This window comes from Pollicipes pollicipes, unplaced genomic scaffold (genome assembly GCF_011947565.3).
Source record: "Pollicipes pollicipes isolate AB1234 unplaced genomic scaffold, Ppol_2.1 Scaffold_2555;HRSCAF=2994_pilon_pilon_pilon, whole genome shotgun sequence".
NCBI classification, from domain to species: Eukaryota; Metazoa; Arthropoda; class Thecostraca; order Pollicipedomorpha; family Pollicipedidae; genus Pollicipes; species Pollicipes pollicipes.
Genome location: NW_023596136.1, coordinates 24,192,010 through 24,210,354, shown reverse-complemented (window position 1 = coordinate 24,210,354; position 18,345 = coordinate 24,192,010). Strand labels below are relative to the sequence as shown.

Here is an 18,345-nt window from a genome sequence, read left to right as displayed (position 1 = left end):
TGTTGCTCCACTTTGTCAGTTCCTGCCTATCTATCTCTGAAGTGCTCGAGTCCTGAAAACGCTTCATCGTCTTCCCCATCTTCAGATCCGGAGAACACGCAAATCCTAATTTCTGCCCCATCTCTCTCATTCCTGTGATAGCAAAGATTGTGGAGAGCACAGCCCATCAGCAGCTCTACACCTAGGTGTTCAAAAACCATCACTTGTCCCCAAACCATCACGGTTTCAGACCACGCTGTTCCACGGAAACCGCGCTGGCTCGTCTGTCCCACCGCATTTTAACTGCCAATGGTCGCAGAGACTGCCACTGACTGGCGCTGGCAGACTGTGCTCTGCTTGCCTGACTTACGCAAACGCTTCAATGTAATGGACCACTCAAAGTTACTGAAAAACTACGGCTGCACGACATTAAAACCTCTCGGTTTTCAGCTTACAACAAGCAGTCTTTTCCACTGCAAGGTATACCAGTAGCAATAAAGGATATTTCGTCATATCTGATGTTTGCTTTAATATCTTCAGTGCTGGAACACGCCGTTTGAATAAACGGTTTCACTTATGCTTTGGGTTGCCTGCGGATTATTCTATTAACTTCGCATCATCTGGCTAAGGCGTAACACGCAAAATGCAAACAATCTACCCTGGCTGACGTCTCATTGACGACACCCGGCCCGCAGGGCGCTTAGTTGGGGCTAATCGCTGTGGGCTGGGTGCATTTGGCAATACCGCCGAGTAGACTTTTTACAAATGCCACGGATCGTCATACACGCTTGCCGAGGATTTCTGTGACCAATGAATGAGCTTCAGTGCATACATTCTGCATGATTCCGACCCAAAGACACGGCGTGTGCTGCTATGCTGTGAGCCAATTGGCGTGAATTCTTCCTAGGGAATGTTCTCGTGGCGTTTTATAGTCGAAAAAGGTGACAACAACAACTTTATGAGCATTTGATAAATTCGCAAATGCCCTAGTTGTTCCAAGAAATTCCGTATGATCAACAACACATATTTTTCCTTTCTTTCAAGGTGGATTTTCTTGGACTTCGACGCTCTGACCGACAAGGAGGTCAGGCGCAAGCTTGTTCCAGCCGAGGCAGGAAACCCGGGTAAAAATGCGAGCTTCTCGCGCACAGGTGACCGTCGCCGCCCCTCTCCGCGATTCGTCAGTTCGCACCTGCCGATGTCCATGAACAACCCGGGTCTGCTGGACGTCTGCAAGGTAGTCTATGTGGCTAGAAACCCCAAGGATGTCTGCGTTTCGTTCTTCCACCACCAGCGGCTCTCCAAGATGATGGACTTCACTGGAGATCTGGAGGTGAGCTGTGCTAGGACATGTTAGAGTCACAAGGTGTACCGTGGCGTAAGCCGTGCACACCTTCCTTTGAGACAAGCAAGAAAGGGCGTTGTGATGCCCTCGTCCAGCGGTTCAGCTCAGTTCGGTCAGAGACGTGTAGCGATGCGGCGATCTGCATTGGACCGAATCCAGAGGCGTACTGCCGCTGCTATCCTGGGCCGGCACGACATTACATTCAGTTCGGGTGAACAACCACTCATAAGTCAGCTTACAGTGGGCTAGCACAAACGCACCCATCATGCGTCCCGCACGATCCGCCACGGGACGGCGGTCGGCGTCCGCCGCGGTAGGTCGCATTCCATTGTGCGGCCGAGGCCGCGCCGCGACACGGTAGGGACGGCATGCTGTGCCGCCGGACCTCCTGAGCGTGCTCACAACAGGCGTCAGATCCTGTTTTTCGTTATTTCGACTGTAGAGTTCTTACATTGACGGTTCTTGACATTCAGTGTGCCAGAAAGTACTGACCTCAAGACATTACCAAGAAAACATTTGTTGTGTTGGGAATATGCAACGTTTTGTGATGTGGTGATATCGCGGGGTAACATTCACGTGCCACAAACTTAGCTTACTGATCACGCACGGTACGCGCACGATTATAAGCCATAATTATGACGACTTATTATGTAATGGTATTTTAAGGTACTACATATATTTCACAGAGTCCTGCCGGAAGACTTGTCCAACAACTACTTCCACGTCCACGCTGACGTCCGCATTTGAGGTGTTCTTGGTGTCAAAGGTCAAGTTTTAATTTTGTTCCTACAAACCAAATTGGTGCGACCACAAAACGCTTCCATTTTCAGCTGTTCGTGGACTACTTCATGAAAGACCAGGTGGCCGAGTCCCCATTCATCGATCACATGATCGAGGCCTGGAACCTGCGCCACCACCCCAACATGTGCTTCCTCTTCTACGAGGATATGAAGCGCGACCTGCCGTCCCAGATCCGCAAGGTGGCCAAATTCTTCGGCAAGACGTACTCGGATGAGCAGGTGGAGCGTTTGGCTGCGCACCTGCACATCGATAACTTTAAGAAGAACCCGTACGTTAACAACGAGCGGCTCAAGGAGAGTGGCTTCATGCACGCCGACAGGGGCAGCTTCATCCGCAAGGGGAAGACGGGCGACTGGAAGAATCACTTCACCCCCGAGATGAACGCCAAGTTTGATAAGTGGATGGCGCAGAAGTTGCGAGAAACTGACCTTCGGTTTGTTCAGGAGCTCAGTAAGCAAGACTGATCAAGCTTCCTAGGTCTGTACGGAGCTGATTACCGGTAGCGGGTCTGTGATGTCGAACGGTCCATCGCCGTATGTATGTAAACTTGGTATATCTGCCCTCTCTCCGACATTGAAAGCATTCTTAACCGGGCAGGCCCTTTTTAATTTCAGTGACGGTGATATTAATGCAGTGTTTTTTATGCCACCTGTTTGATACAACGCAAGGAGCTGGTTAGAAGTCGGGTGTCATATCAATATCCGGTGTCTAATATCCCATGTGTTACTAATATCCTAGCTGTGCGCGTCGCGACGTGCACGCGACACCTTACGAGCATTCTCATTGCGCTCAAAAATTCCTCTCTAGTACCACCATCACAGAGTTGTCACAGTTTGCAAAGGTTCTAACCGATCACATCCCTACCGATGCTGAAACGGTGGCAGATAAGAGAAATGCTTCTCCACACTCTGGAAAATCACGTCTCGAGGACAGGGGCCGCTTCGGGAAACCGTAAAAGCTCCTCAAATACCAGCAGCGCGGGGCAGGGTGAAGCGTTTGGGGGTGCTTTAATGAGGACGTCCGAGATGCAAAGGAAGACTGAAAACACCCCCATTTGGCAGGCACAGCGAATACGTACACCGCGGTAAAATGTTAGACACAAAATGGTGAAGTCCTAGGAACAAAACCGCTCAGATATCAGACCTGCATGTCTGTAACGATGTTGCTTATTCAAGAATCGCAGAATCAATCCGAATAAGATATATCAACCCTACACCGAACAACCCCAACTTCCACCTGGAACCGATTGATGCCTGTCCCGTATGTCAGCGTCTGGTAATGCAAGATCTCTTCAAAAGAGTTGCTCAAAATACCACCTCCGAAAAGCTGTGTGATATTTTTCGGAATGCTATTCTGCACAACGCTTGTGTTTTGAGTCCAATGTTCGCTTTTTGTGTGCGTGTGCGTGCGTGTGTGTGTGTGTGTGTGTGTGTGTGTGTGTGTGTGTGTGTGTGTGTGTGTGTGTGTGTGTGTGTGTGTGTGTGTGTGTGTGTGTGTGTGTGTGTGTGTGTGTGTGTGTGTGTGTGTTGTGTGTGTGTGTGTGTGTGTGTGTGTGTGTGTGTGTGTGTGTGTGTGTGTGTGTGTGTGTGTGGTGTGTGTGTGTGTGTGTGTGGTGTGTGTTGTGTGTGTTGTGTTGTGTGTGTGTGTGTGTGTGTGTGTGTGTGTGTGTGTGTGTGCTAAGGAAGGCAGGAATGGAATGCATATGCATGAAGGTAGGAATGCATATGCATTTTTGGGTCTATTTCATTTCATAAGGATAAGGTCATAACTAAAATGACTTGTTTAGCATATACTTATATTGCTTAAACTAAACACCCTTAATGTGTGAGGAGGAGCCATCATCGTGATATCACTCATCGTTTAATTACATGTGCCCAACGGTACTAGAGCAAAAGGCTGCACAACCATGGAACTAAATTTTGGTAGCCCGTAATATGGTTTTTGGTTGATACTTCGAAACGGTTAGTAGATACTAATAACATGATTAAAAACGAAGATTTTGCCAACAAGCTGCGTAGTAACCCTGTTCTTTATCTTTATTTTGATATTATATGGATAGATATTGTACATCTTGTACCTAAAACGCTCTAAAGACAAATCAATGCCAGAAACTGCCTAAAAAGTAGATCCTACTAAACCACGTTTTCTACATCCAGGACCCGAGCCACATTCGTCGCTGTCAACGCGCCTGAACATTTATATGTTATGCCTTTTTGTTAGCTGAATGTTTATTTGTGAATAAATCGACATCATATGAAATATTTATTTAAGTACATGAATTGTTAATGATTGCCCATATGCCGTCGCACTGCAATACCTACCTGGATTGAGGTGAAAAATAAGGTAATGTGAAAAGGCTGTGCGTATACACCCTCCAAAACGTAGGGTGGTTACGCACCGGGCTTATACACCCTCCAAAACGGAGGGCGGTTACGCGCCGGGCTTATACACCCTCAAAAAATCTTTCAGATGGTTTACGTCTCAAGTATTCCGGCATTGGCAGTCTTGGAGGCAAGGAACTGTAAAAATGCAGAGTCCCGAGCAAGAACTCGGTTCTATGCGTGGCAAACATCAAATGATCAGTGTGGCATTGCAGCGCAGCGAATTACGGCAGTGTTTCAACATGTTCTGCTGCGCCGTTTGGAAATATAACCAACTCACAAGTGGATTGCGACGCGCCAAGCCACGTGTATCGCGCTGTGCCTGAAAGCCTACCCAGCTAATAAACTGCCATCGTTCTGCACTGAGCGTATATGCAACAATCGCAAAATCAATCAACTCACTCTGAACCACTTCTAGTCATATCACGAATTTTCGGTAGCGGGGCCCGTATCTCCAGTGGATGGATGGTTGTAGTGCTGGTCTTTCACGCGGTAAGCCCGGGTTCAAATCTCGACGACGGACGCCGTTAAGGGGGTGGCTTCATGGTCTATCGGCGCGGCGTGATGATGCCAACCCGCTTTACTTCTAAGCGGAATGAATCCTAAATAGGGTTTTTCATATCGGATAGCACCGTGGTTTCCAATGTTAGGGGGAGGGAGTCCACACCCCACAGAGATACTGAGGATCCCGTGAAGGTTCACCGCAAATATAACCGAGTCTGACGCACTGCAAAGCCAGTGGAAATGACGCATACGACGGTAGAGGCATGTAGAATTACGTTCGGCAACTGCGCGTAAAAATCCATCGGCGCGTTTTCGACTGCTGCTGAAAGGCGAAGGCAACAAGGCCAATAGGGAGGGAACCTGAGCAGTCATGGCTGCCGCAGGAGATCAACACAGTGGCTCCTGCCAACAAGTATAGGGTCCTCAGAGCAAGCAAAACTGAACTCAAGACCAACGTGGTGGGCACCTAAACGATCAGTAATGTCTCGAAACGCTGACTTATGAAGCCCCGGTCATAACACAGGACCCTCCGAGGAAAGGGAAATTACTCAGGACTATAAATTAATACCCCTGTGCAATCAAGGGTGCACGGCCAGGTTAACAACACGAGTCTCGATAGGAGTGAAAAATCAGCCCCAAATGAGACCACAGGAAAAGAGCCCTCGAACAAAGTAGAGGGCCCCTGAGCATCGAGCATCTCCTCGCCTTGCCTTATAAGGGCCCTAGCAACGGCACACGGCCCTTCAAGCAATCAGAAAGGACCTGAGATTTATATGAAGGACCCCTGAGCAACTGAATGTACTCTGACATATGCGGCCCCAGAAAGATTGTATGCAGCCTTTCGGGTAAATGGGTAGAATCCGTGGAGGAAAACCCGATTGATCAACAGTGCTCAAGCATGGAGGCAAGAAGCATCCCAACAGCACATTGGGCCCTACGAAAAAGTGGGAAGAGGTCAAGGGTAACGTGGAAAGCTCCTTAGCGATCAGATTGACGCGGCAAGTGGACATATAGAGACAGGCAGCCAACAGCGTAATGCCTCCAGGCAGCGTAATGAGCCCCAAAATTTCCCCCAAGCAACACTCTCAATCAGCGAAGAATGAACTTCGTTTACCTATGAACTTTTGCTTTTGCTAGCAATGGTTCTTGGTCATCTGTAGGCCCAAATGCATCCAATTTTGTTGTGCGTTTGTTGTAAGGAAACTGCGTCCGTCCAGCCGGTTATGGGCCCCTTCGCAGCCTTTAGGTTCCCTCGGCGTGGTCCATGGGACATGGTCCTGTGTCTCTCTCCTCCCGCCTCCCTCCCCCCCCCCCCCCCCCCCCCCCACCATGTGCATCCGCCACCGCCCCGAGCAGCCGAATAAATAGGGTCCGCTAAGAACATAGGGCCATCCATTCAAATAAGACATACGACGCAATGTGTAGGGCTCTGAACGATCGAATGCGCCAGAGCAGGTTAACATATAGGACTTCCGTCAAGAGCTTGGGGCCCTCCATTCAAATAGGAAGTGTTCAAGACCCAATGCAAAGGATCCTTGAATGATGCAGTCTATCAAAGTAAGCAAACATAATAGGACCCGGTCAAATGCGTAACGCCCTCCATTCAAAAAGAAAACCCCCAAGACCCAATGTAGAGGGCCCCCGAATGATCGAGTGGACTCGAGCAGGTTAACAAACAGGGCTCCCAACAGGAGCGTAGGACCCTCAATTCGTATGGGAAACACCGAAGACCTTATATAAATGACCCCAGAATGATGTAATGTGCTCGAGTAGCGTATCAGGAGGAGCCCGACAAGAGCGCAGGGCCCTTCATTGAAATAAGAAGTACTCAAAACCCAGTGCGGATGACCCTCCAAAAATTGGAGTATACCCGAGCAGATCATCACATGACCCGGACAGGAGTGTAGGGCCCTAAATTCAGTCACCAAGACCCAATATTTAGGGCCCTCGAACAATCCAATGTGGCCAAACCGGCGAACAGATGGGGTCCCGAGAAGTGCGTAGGTTCCTCCATTCAGATAGGAAGTACCCAAGACACAATGTGGAGGGTCCCCGGATATTCGAGTGTGCCCGAGCGGGTTAACAGGTGGGGCTCCGTCAAGAGCGTACGGCTTTCCGCTCAAATGTGAATTAGCCACGGCACGATGTAGAAGGCCCCGAAAAGCCGAGGTGCGCCAGAGCAGGTTAACAGATAGGGCCCCCAAAAAGAGCGGAGGGCCCTCAATTAGAAAAGGAAGTACCCAGAACCGGACGTGGAGGTCCCCCACGATCGAATGGGCCCGAGCATCTTATCAGATTGGGGCCCCGACAGGAGCTTTAGGCCCTCCATTCAAATAAGAAATACCTAAAACCCCATGCGGAGGGCCCCAAACGATGGAGTGTATCTGAACAGGTTATCAGATGACCCCGATACGGGCAGAGGACCCTAAATTCAAACACTGAGAACCGATGTACAGAGCCCACCAGCAATCTGGTGTGGGTGAGGAGGCGAACAGAGGGGGCCCCCGACAATTGCGTAGGGCCCCATTCAAATAGCATGTGCCTAAGGCCCGTTATAGAGGGCCCCCGGAGATTATCAGATAGCCCTCCCCCCCCCCCCCACCCACAGAAGCGCAGGCCCTCCATTCAGAAAAGAAGTACCAAACACCTGGTGTAGACGTTCCCCAAACGACTGAGCGTGCCCAAGCAGGCCATTAGATGGGCCCCCGATAAAGAGTGTGGGGCCCCTAAGCAAGCGACAAAGAACTAGAAACGCCCTAGACCAATGTAGAGTACCCATGGGCATATCGCGAGTGTGTCGGTAGGTTAACCGATACCAACGTAAAGGGCCCCTGGGGAGCCGAGAATACCCCGGCAGGTCAAGGTATGGGACTCTGGCTACCGCTCACAGAGCCTTTCTGGCGAATGGAAATAATCCGTGGAAGGGCCCGTGATTGACAAGAGTTCCCGGCACGCTAACTGGAATGGCCCCAACAACAGCGCAGGGCACTCGGAGCAAATGCAAAGAAATGAAGGACAACGTGGAATATCCCAAACGACCGAAATAAACCTGCAATTGACATATAGGTCCCCGGAAACAGCATGGGGCCCTAGACGATGTAAGGGGGCTTAAAATTTCCAGTTCACAACTTTTCCAATCATTGAGTTATTTTTTGACTTCTCATATGCCCGTCACTTTCGCTTACAACTGTTCTTGGTCGCCCGAAAGTCCAGAGATACCCAGTTTTGTTGCGTTGTGTTTAAAAAAAAACTGCACCTGTTCGGCCTGCTGTCGGCCCCCCGGAGCCAATGGGCCTTTTCGTGGCCCAGGGGGGGGGGGGCATGCCCCTTGGTCCCTCTCTCTGGACCCGCCCCTGCTTGTTACCGTATGTTTTGGGGGATACTTTTGTTATTTTCCACTTTTTTGCCCCTTCCCGAACTCAGTTTGCCCTTCATGTCCAACAGTGTAGGCCAATCTGCGGCTTCGCGTTGACCGACATTCGCCTGCGGGCTTGAAACATAGCTGCGCCTTCTTCAGCGTATAAGGATTTGTTCTCCGGGACCTACAGCGGACAGAAATGTGCGACGAAACACCTGGTGAAGGCGTTTGCAAATTGTCATGTCATCCCAACACCGTCCGGCATGAAGTCCCATTAATTCGACGGGAAATAGCCCATGCCGCGATTCCTATGTATGCAATACGCTTTGGCTTTAAACGAGAAAGATTGAGCCGTGAAGAGTATAGACGTCGCAACGAAGTGCACTGTAACCGGCATTAAGATGAAACACAGTCGCACTTTTCGTGATACCTTGGGCATCATGTACTAAAAGTATGCACAGGTCCGAGGTCCCACATGTCGTCGATGATAATTCTCGGGCGCCATGCCCAAGGGCAGCCCATTTGGAGGTGAAGCTATTGAAACGGAAGACCGCGCACGCTTCATGTCAGTGCACTGCTGCCTGCAAAAAAAACGAAACTAATGCTGTAACGCGGTGAGGAAATCTAGTTGCAAAATTTGACATGGGTTACTGGCTTCGTATGTTTTAGTCTTGGGTCATCTCTTCCACTGCAACGTTCACTTCTGCTATCATCTCGCGCGTTCCATAGTGCAAAATACATCTTACTGGCCTTTGTTGCAGCCATGCTACGCTGGATTCTCAAGAACTCATCGAAGGAAGGCCCGTTCGGTGAAGGGGACGTACGGGCCTGGGATGTCATCCACCTCGGCAGGCTGAAAGCGAATCCAGATGTACTGCTATCGCTGGGACATCGCTTCACCCGATCTGCGTGGAAGATGCTCCTGGCTGGGGTGGACCACTTCGATGAAGAACGTCATTGGTTGTGTGGTTGTGGGGAGGACCACCTGGTTGGTGCCTCCGTGCAATGTGGTGTGTGCGAAATGTGGTTAAGCACGCGCTGTTCTGTTGGTTATGTTAGGGGTATGGGTGCATGTATATGTTCACTGTGCAAGTAGCGGTAGTTTCCCCCAGAGCATAGGCTGCCTTAAGTGGCAAGTGAAAAGTTCAGCCGTCTTCTTTTGGACTTACAGAATTGCTACATTGTTTTAAGCTGGCCATATCAGATGCAGTACGACGACCTGCCCTAGCCGTCGGTAGGTCGTCATGGATATGTGAATGCCATGGCAACATGGGTGCACTTGTGTCTGGGGGCAGTATATTGGTTAATTATGCGTAGCTGTACATAGTTACGCTATAGTGCGCCGATGAACAGATACTTTCTTTTGGCGCCAAACATGATGTCGTTGCATTCGGATGTGATATCATGTCATGTCCCTGACTTGCTGTGGCACGGCTGACCAGCGGCGGTGGATACAGTGTCTGAGACTTCAGTGTTTCTTGGTGTTTTTAGCCCCAAGACATTTTGTTCTCCACAAATATACACTGGAAAGAGTGTACAAAATTGTTATCTGTGAGCAATGTCAGATGGGGGCAAGCTGTTCCTGCAACTTGACAGCATCGTACGCCACACTCATGACTGAACGAGGGATACTGCGTGTGGGTTACAGCCAAATCTCCCTACCATATCACACATAATCTTTTCTTGCAATGCATTCAGTGCCCAGGTCTGTTGCTGCTCACCAGCACATGTTTAACTCACCTACCGTCCAACGACACCAACTTGCCCACACACCACCAACATTTTTTACAAAATCAATATGGTCCTAAAAAGCAGTATCAAACCTATTAGGACTGACATCTTTACAATAGAACTATCAATATCACTAATTATCTATCAGCTCCATAGCTTAGCAAATACAGTAGGTGCAGGCATAGACTTAGGAAGGAAGCACTTACTCAGGTAGCTAGAAAGTTTAAGAATTGAAAGCAATCATTTTCCAATGGTCTTTGGTTATCGCTGAGACCAGCTTGAGCGTGGCATTTACTGGCATCTGCTGCCAAAGAATGTCCTTTAGTGCCAGATGTGAATGTATTGCAAATTCACTTGGGTTATTTTGTCCTCACTACAAGCCGTGATTTCAATATTTTTGTTCTCTCCCCCAAGAGCCAAAACCAAATTTCAGATGCTGGATGGATGTGTGGCTTTAGCGGTCATTTCCATGTAATATTCATATGCGTTTTATATGTTATGCTTTACATATGCATTTCATAAATTATAAGTTACTGGTCTTTATGATACCTTTGATATAATCAGAATAAAAAAGCAAGTTATGAAGCCTGGACCTCAAAGCATGTGATGAACAGCTACAAAAAATGTCATGTCTGATGACTTTCATGGAAATTATATATCAATCACATAATGTGCTTATGTGCAGTCATATACCTAAGGAAGATGATGTGATGATGACAAATTGATGTGGCACGGGATTCAGTCCCCAAAACAACCATAATATGTAACCAGATGAGATTGCAACCTAATCCTATACATAAATATTCACAGCATTATGTTTGCTAGCTGTCATTTGTACTGCTCATATTTAATGCCTCCAAATGGTTTCAAAAAAAGAGGCTAGTTATCTGAGCAGTGTCTGTATTAATTTAAGAGAGGCATCAGCTTTACAACATGTAATAACAATAATGTGGTATATTTTGTACCACCAGGTTCATACGTCTTCAAAAATGCAGCTATAGAAATACAACATACACAATCAAGCATAGCGCAAGACAGCAGGTAAAGCACTCAACTCCCTGCAACTAGCGACCCAATGCCGCCTTACACCAAAATCATGGAGAAAACACCTGTGCGTTTAACATTACTAACAGGTTAACAAATGGCTACTGCACACACAAACGGCATCGTGTACAATACACTTCTTGAGCTTTCGCGCATACCACACAAAAGCTTCAACACATCATAGTGAAATCCATCATGCACCGCCCTAGTCCCCCACAAGACATCAATACGATGAACTGGGAAATAGCAAGCGACACGCAGCGACGTGAGTCAAGGTTGGTGAAATCATTTTGTCTCTTCCGCGCCACGCATTTGGCACTTAGCAAAAATGAACGAGAATGAAGGCAAATATGAAATGGCGATACCCGGGAATGACAGGGGGCTGGCTGTCTTCTAGGATTTGTGGTGTACGTAGCGGCGGTGCGCATATCCCTTCCGAGGTTTTTGGAGGGTGCATAAGCCCGGTACGTAGTCACCTTCTATTTTGGAGGGTGTGTAAGCCCGGTGCGTGACCACCCTCCGTTTTGGAGGGTGTATAAGCCTGGTGCGTAACCGCCCTCCGTTTTGGAGGGTGTATAAGCCCGGTGCGTAACCACCCTACGTTTTGGAGGGTGTATACGCACAGCCATGTGAAAATGGCGCGCGCTGCCTCCCGGGGTTCACCACTCACTACCCCCATTAGGGCAGGCTAATCCTTCCAATTTCTCAATGCGCGTCCTAGGGTGCCGCGAGCCTGCCTGACCCACCGTTTCTCATCTCCACGCTATTGTTTCTAAGCACTTCCGGCTAGAGTGCTTTGGAATAAATCACTGATGAATGAGTTATCCAGTCTCTCTGGCGGGGCAGGTTGGAAGCGCATTTCAGCGATAACTATGAAGATCTGATGCGTTCCAAGGCTTTCCCAGCTCAAAATGGTTTCGTGAATGTGCGAATTCGAACAGATACGGTTTATGGAAATGTTTGTTTAAACCAGCCCGCAAAAAACAGCATTTTCACGCCGTCGTAGCATTGCTGCCACAGAACTTACTCCCATCATGGCGTCACAGCGTCGTTTACCCATAGTGCAGTAATGCAGGGGCTTGCATGCAGTTTTCAGAATGAGTTTAATCGTGGAAAAGTGTTTAAATGTTGTTAAAAGTTTAAGGAAGGATGACAGGGGTATTATTCTTTTAACGCAATTTCGCAGCTGAACTACGCTTATCGAGCTAAGCATGATTTATCAAATGAAGCGGATTTATCTGTAGACAATTGCGTCTTCGGCCCATGCCTTTCGGCCACCCAAAGTCTAGGACAATAACAGTCCTGGCAATCAGCTGTGTGTTGGTGGAGGGCACTGAGTGCTGGTCGCGCCATTTAGTTTACGTCGGTACCGTCCGGATGCGGGCGGACTTTGGGGATCATTCTCTTCAAGAATCATTCACCATGGACCACATTAAGATATGTAAACTCGGTGAGTACCACACAACGATAAACAGGAACACGGCCAGAATATAAAACGTTTGTTGTGCACGCGTCAGACATGCTGATGAATGTTTTAAAAAGTTGCAAAAGCTTCGTTAAGAACTGAGATCATAACTAGTCGTGCAATCATAATCGTGCTTACAGCCAGCAAACCGCAGCATTCTCAACATGCACGTTGCTACGAATAATATTTAAATACTTTAATGCCATTTTAAGGCGAGAGTTGGTCATGTTTATTGTGTCAATAAAAGATGAACTTCAAAAACTTTTGTAAAAGTCTCGGGCCACACTGAAAGGTGAAAAGGTGAAACAGGTGAAGCTTTCACCTTTTTGTCAATGGCAACTGTGCGCCCTACAGCTTGTAAACAATATCGCAGAACTACTAAAAATGGTGGCGCGAAGTACTTCAAATTATATTGAAGACGAGCTATTCTTTCATATTCATCAGAATTCATCAGCCTTGCAAATATCACCTGATGTGCAGAACCCGAAATGCGTCATATTTGCCTTAAAGGTCAAAAACTTTTTGTGGGCAGCACACGCTGACTTGAGAAATGAACGTTGAAAACCACTCTCTGGATTCAGAGTACCGAAGTACATCTAACTAAACCACGCCCCATAACATTTTCAGGACAGCTCAGAAGGGCGCCACCCCAGAACTATGGTAGCGGTATCGGGTTATACCGTAACTTTACTGCGACCGACGGAAACAACTTCACTGATATGACAGTCTAACGGCCCATTCCCGAACGCGGGTGGGCGGACAAAAGCGTGGCGGTGGGCATACAGCAGCGTCTTGATAACACTTCTATTCACACGCGAGAGGTGAAAGTTGACAACAATTAGCTGGTGTTATCAGGCATATGTTTCTGTCTCCTCGCGCGGTTAAACACATTTTTAAAGCGCCTCCGCGATTTCTTCGCAACCCACCGGCCGACCGTCCTCATGCAGTAACATGCCCAGAGTTTGCCATGCACAAAAGACAGGGCAAATGGATTATTGTACATTTGTATTTGAACTGAAATAGCCATTTTTAGATCATTTGGCGCAGTTCACAGCCCTGTCTTTCTAAAGACCAAAACCCTATAGCGTCAGAGCTACGTGCCCACAAATACGTGTAGAGTTCTTTGTGAAGACTTTTTCAAGGCAATTCAGGCATGCATGACGGCATAGCAGCATCACTGAAGTTCTACCTCAGCGGCGCTTGAAGGGAGTGTTCCATATTTATATGGGCTTTGAACTGGTATGACCATCTTGAGTGCCTTTCTGTGCAGTTCTCATCCATGCCCTTTTTAAGACCTAAACCCCTCTAGTTTTGTTTTAGCTACACGCCCATGAAAATGGAAAGAGCATTTGAGGACAGCATTTCAAGGTCACCTTTCCATTCAAGACGCCAACCTTCCAAGGTGCAAGCAAACCATGGCGTGTTGAGGACCATATGTATGCAACAGAAAAAATATTGTTGTCTAGAGCAATTCTTCCACTTAAATGTACACCAATGGTTGTAAAAGTTAATTTCATCATATCTGATGCTTACTACGGTGTCTTCGAACGTGGAGTATTCTCTGTAAGGGGAATACTCCTCTCTTGTCTGGTTCCTTTCACTTATTGTCATATCAGACGGGTACGAGTTGATCAACAATACCAGTTTTATCGAAAATCTTCTGAACAGCTCAGAATGCTGATTCAAAGTAGCCGGTGCTGCGGGAGAAATCCTATTTGGCTCGCTGCCCACCGCAATGAAAGAAATGTATCTATTTTAGCCTGCTGGTTCCAACGCGTGCGTTCTGTAATGTTTGCAACACACTAACGCGTGAATTTCTTCGCCCGAGCGGCGCTAATCACAAAGGAGATATTTTGTGCTCGGACCGATTCCATTCCGCAGCTACCTATCCCGAACATACTCAGTTCATATCAGCTCATCACATCGAGCAAACAGACCGAGGAGACTCGTGCATTCCAACCACCCCTGACCCGGTGTTCGGACGAACAGCCCCTCGTCCCGTCCGGTCCCTCGCTGACCGGCGTCGCAGCCCTCCGGCTACGAACGGTCTGCAGTCGGGTCAGGCCATTCCCGTCCTAGCCCTCCAGAAACGTGCGACAGCAAACTCAGGCCGGGCCACAAACGACCCATGCCCTCTCCATCGCACAGCGTATACAGCTGCACTCTTAGCGAAGGTCGACAGTCCCGCCCCTAGTCAGTGTGTGTGGGGGGGGGGGGGGGATGGGCTCCCACCGCCCGTTTTGTCCGGGCAATTTCCACCAACCGGTGGTGGTGGGTGATTTTGCCACCATCAGTTTTCCTTGTCGGGTGGAATTTTCTTCCAATCTTGTTTCGATGCCGTTTCATGTTAAGCACCTTTGGCCGTGTTAGCTTCAGTCGTTTTCGATTCAGGTTAATGTTACACCTTTCTATGGGGTAATGTGAAATAGCCATCTTAAAGACCATTACGTGCAGGTCACAGCCCTGCCCTTGTTTAGACCTAAATCTGTCTTGCTTTTCAGCCACACGCCCGCAAATATGTACAGGCTTTTTCGGGGGCCTGTTTCAAGGTCACCCAGGCATCCATGCCGCTGTAATAACGTCATTCAAATCCTGCCTTTCAAATGGTCATGCGCTGATCATGGCCAAGAAAAATATAATTGTCGAGTCGTTCATATCTCGCATTCGCGAGCACAATTTCTAAATATAATTATTTCCACATGCAATAAAAATTATCAAATCGAAAAATTGTTTTGTCTACAGCAGTCTTTTCGAATTCGAAGTTCAATGTTCAATCTTAGGGTGACATTTCAACAGCGTACGCTCCTGAAACTTCAGGACTAGTCACGTTCCATACTAAAACTTGGTAGTGCCATTATAGCGCCGTCAAGTCCTAACATGGACATAAATTTAATCATTTTCGAGTCCAACTTGCGCTGCCAATCCCTCGTAACAGCAGAACGATTCTTCCTTGCAATTGCGACCACCGTCGTCATGACAACCACCATGAACACCTCTACTTATGCGGCGAAAAGTTTGCATTTGTTTTTTGTATTTATTGTTGAAGTATTATAATTGTTTAAACCTTAACTTAAGGTAATTATTTATTACCATCTTTATATCTAGCACGGCACAGCAGCGGTGTACATGGAAAGTTGAGAACGTTATTGCACGCTGAAATGTACCTTTCGTTGCATTCGTCGCCGTCAATACCTCCCTCTTTTTATATCCTGAGATACGAACATGCTCGAGGTCATTGAATCATAAGGAACAGCAAATGTCTCCTTCAGCGACGTCTGTTACTCCCCAGAGAACTTAAAGCACTGGCTCAACAAACATTTTCTCGGAGAACACATCATCACCCTCACCTCACGCATCAACAATTTTCCGCACCGCACCCCATCACAAATGGTCCTTGCTAGAAGCCTTACATTTGGTACTTTCTCCGCAAATTTTAAGCCCAGCATTCCTAAATCATGAGCAAGTAATCGTTTTTTGACAGCGCAGATTAATTTATGGCATTTCATTTCTTTGCTGGAACTACGCTGTGCAATCTTATCTGCCAACAGTTTGCTGCGAAAAGACTGATTATGCCTTGCGGGCATAAACAGTCGCAAAATTGTCTTTTTGTAACCTTATCTGTAGCCATGCTTCATCATATCCTAACTACCTTGATGCGAAGCCGTAATTATTAAACACAAGAAACAAGCACAGGACTTCTCCGATTATCCCTTCATTCCGTTGACAAGCCTGCATGGGAAAGCTTTTCCAGCCAATGGTTTCTAAAGATATTTTTGAATGCGTTGCGTGGAACGGTCTGTTTTAAAACTAAATGCAGATTTTCGAACACTCACAACAGACCATCTTATGCAACTTCAAGCTGGCATATGACTCTCGTTTAAGCTGTGCACTAATGCGCTGCTTTTTATGCTGCATTATCAGCTTTTTATGCTCGAAAGGCATTATCAGCTGGTTTTTGAAAGTCAGTCGGCATGTTATCTCGTATCTCGTATCGCATGTCCATCCGATGTCCATAGAAACTACAATTCTCAATCCTTCCATCCTTCCGTGACGGTGTTATCGGGGATGAGAGGCCTCATTTGCGGTATCTGATATGTTCACCTTTATCTCATTGGATCGTCCATTACGAACTCTACTCTTCCAGGATCAATGCCTAAGTCCCTTCCAACACGGGGGATCGTTGATATAATTGCAGACTGCTTGTTCGATCCTTGCAATAGCCACCAAGACAACAATCTCACTGACTCAATATATTTTTAAGCAAAAGAATGCTTCCTTCAGGCTAGGACACTACAGGCTGATGATAGGTTTGTAGTTGGATGTCGACCCCGACGAATGTAGAACGACCTCACTATGGGTCTCACTCGTTGCCTTGGGGCGGCAGGACGAAGACGCGTCCGTCTTGATGGCATTCTAGTTGTCAACGTGCTCTACCCACACACGCGCCTCATCAACGATCACCACCAAGGCCTGGGTGTCCATGCCGTTGAACCTCTCTGGTTCGCGGTTGAAGTGATTGTGTCAGTCGATGCTGTTGCTCATGTGAATATTGATAGAACAGTTGGGACATGGATCTCCGCATGCCTCCATGATAGCGTCATCTGTGATGAAAAACCCTCTCTGGCGCGTGCGGTGTGTTGACCTTCACCTCATTAGGTCGTTCACCTCATAGGTAATTGAGAGCCAATTGGCGGCCGTCATGCCTGGAGATTGTGCTCGTGAATGCCAGATATGAACGACCAGACAATTTAGATTTGTCTTGGCCTTGATCCCCGTATGGCCAATGGAATGACAGGGTCTAAATGACGTCATTTGGACTTGTTGGATACCGAGTGACCTTGAAATAGTCTGGCACAAAGAAGTCTGCGCATCTTCGCGGGCATGTGTCTCAAACTAGAAGGGTTTAGATATCAATAAGGACAAGGCTGTGAAATGCACCGAATCTTCAACCTGACTTTTAAGAAAATCTAAAATTTCAAAATTAAAGGATCTTTGATAAAGCTGTTTTAGCTCAAAACCTCATACAAATATGAAACATTCCCTTTAAGCATGCATGCGCCAGAATTGCAGTACTTTGAGCCTCTTTGTTCACCAATGCAAGGCGTGCGGTGAATCTTGCATCATCCATCAGCATGCGGATTATCAAAGGAGCTTTGATACCAACCGGAAGAGCTCGTCAGAGCTTTCTGGCAGTGCACGCAGACCTAAAGGAGTAAGCTGTGTCGAGAAGGTATCCCTATCTCAATCCAGAGCGTCCTGGCCACTACAGACCTAGTGAAGTGAGCTGTGTCGAAAGGGTAGCACTATCTCAATCCGTCTCATACTTTGATGATGTGCCCACTGACCCCTAATAAATCGGCGACCACTGCAGCCATCGCAGACAACTTTAAGCCGATGTGCGTCTTCGAATTTGGACGAGGGATGTTCGACATTTGCATGGGCTTTTCATCTGCGATAGCTATTTTTTAGATTATTCCCCGCAATGCCCTTTTTAAGACCCTAGTCCTTTTGCTTCAGCTAGGCGCACGAGAAGATGTGCACACTATTTCGCGCCCCCTATTTTGAAATCAGAGATCTATGATGCAATGTAGGCGTCTGACAAATTTCGACATGTGAATAGCGTTGGTTTTAATACCAGTTTTATCACGTGCGTGCAAATTAACAATCCATCTTGCGTCAATTTTAAGTGCTCACAAGTGAGTCAATCCATCCGCCACAGTAGAAAGTACGACACGGT

At 47.5% G+C, this 18,345-nt stretch overlaps 1 protein-coding gene across 1 annotated transcript in view; it reads left to right on the top strand.

The window, feature by feature from the left end:
• LOC119104086 (sulfotransferase 1C4) overlaps positions 1–3,577 on the top strand; it is a 10,883-nt gene extending 7,306 nt beyond the window's left edge. The window contains exons 3-4 of the mRNA XM_037227766.1: positions 1,024–1,312; positions 2,155–3,577. Of these exons, the coding sequence (XP_037083661.1) occupies positions 1,024–1,312; positions 2,155–2,589 (724 nt within the window). The 3' untranslated portion in view covers positions 2,590–3,577. The remainder of the gene's footprint in view (positions 1–1,023; positions 1,313–2,154) is intronic.
• The last annotated feature ends 14,768 nt before the right edge of the window (positions 3,578–18,345 follow it).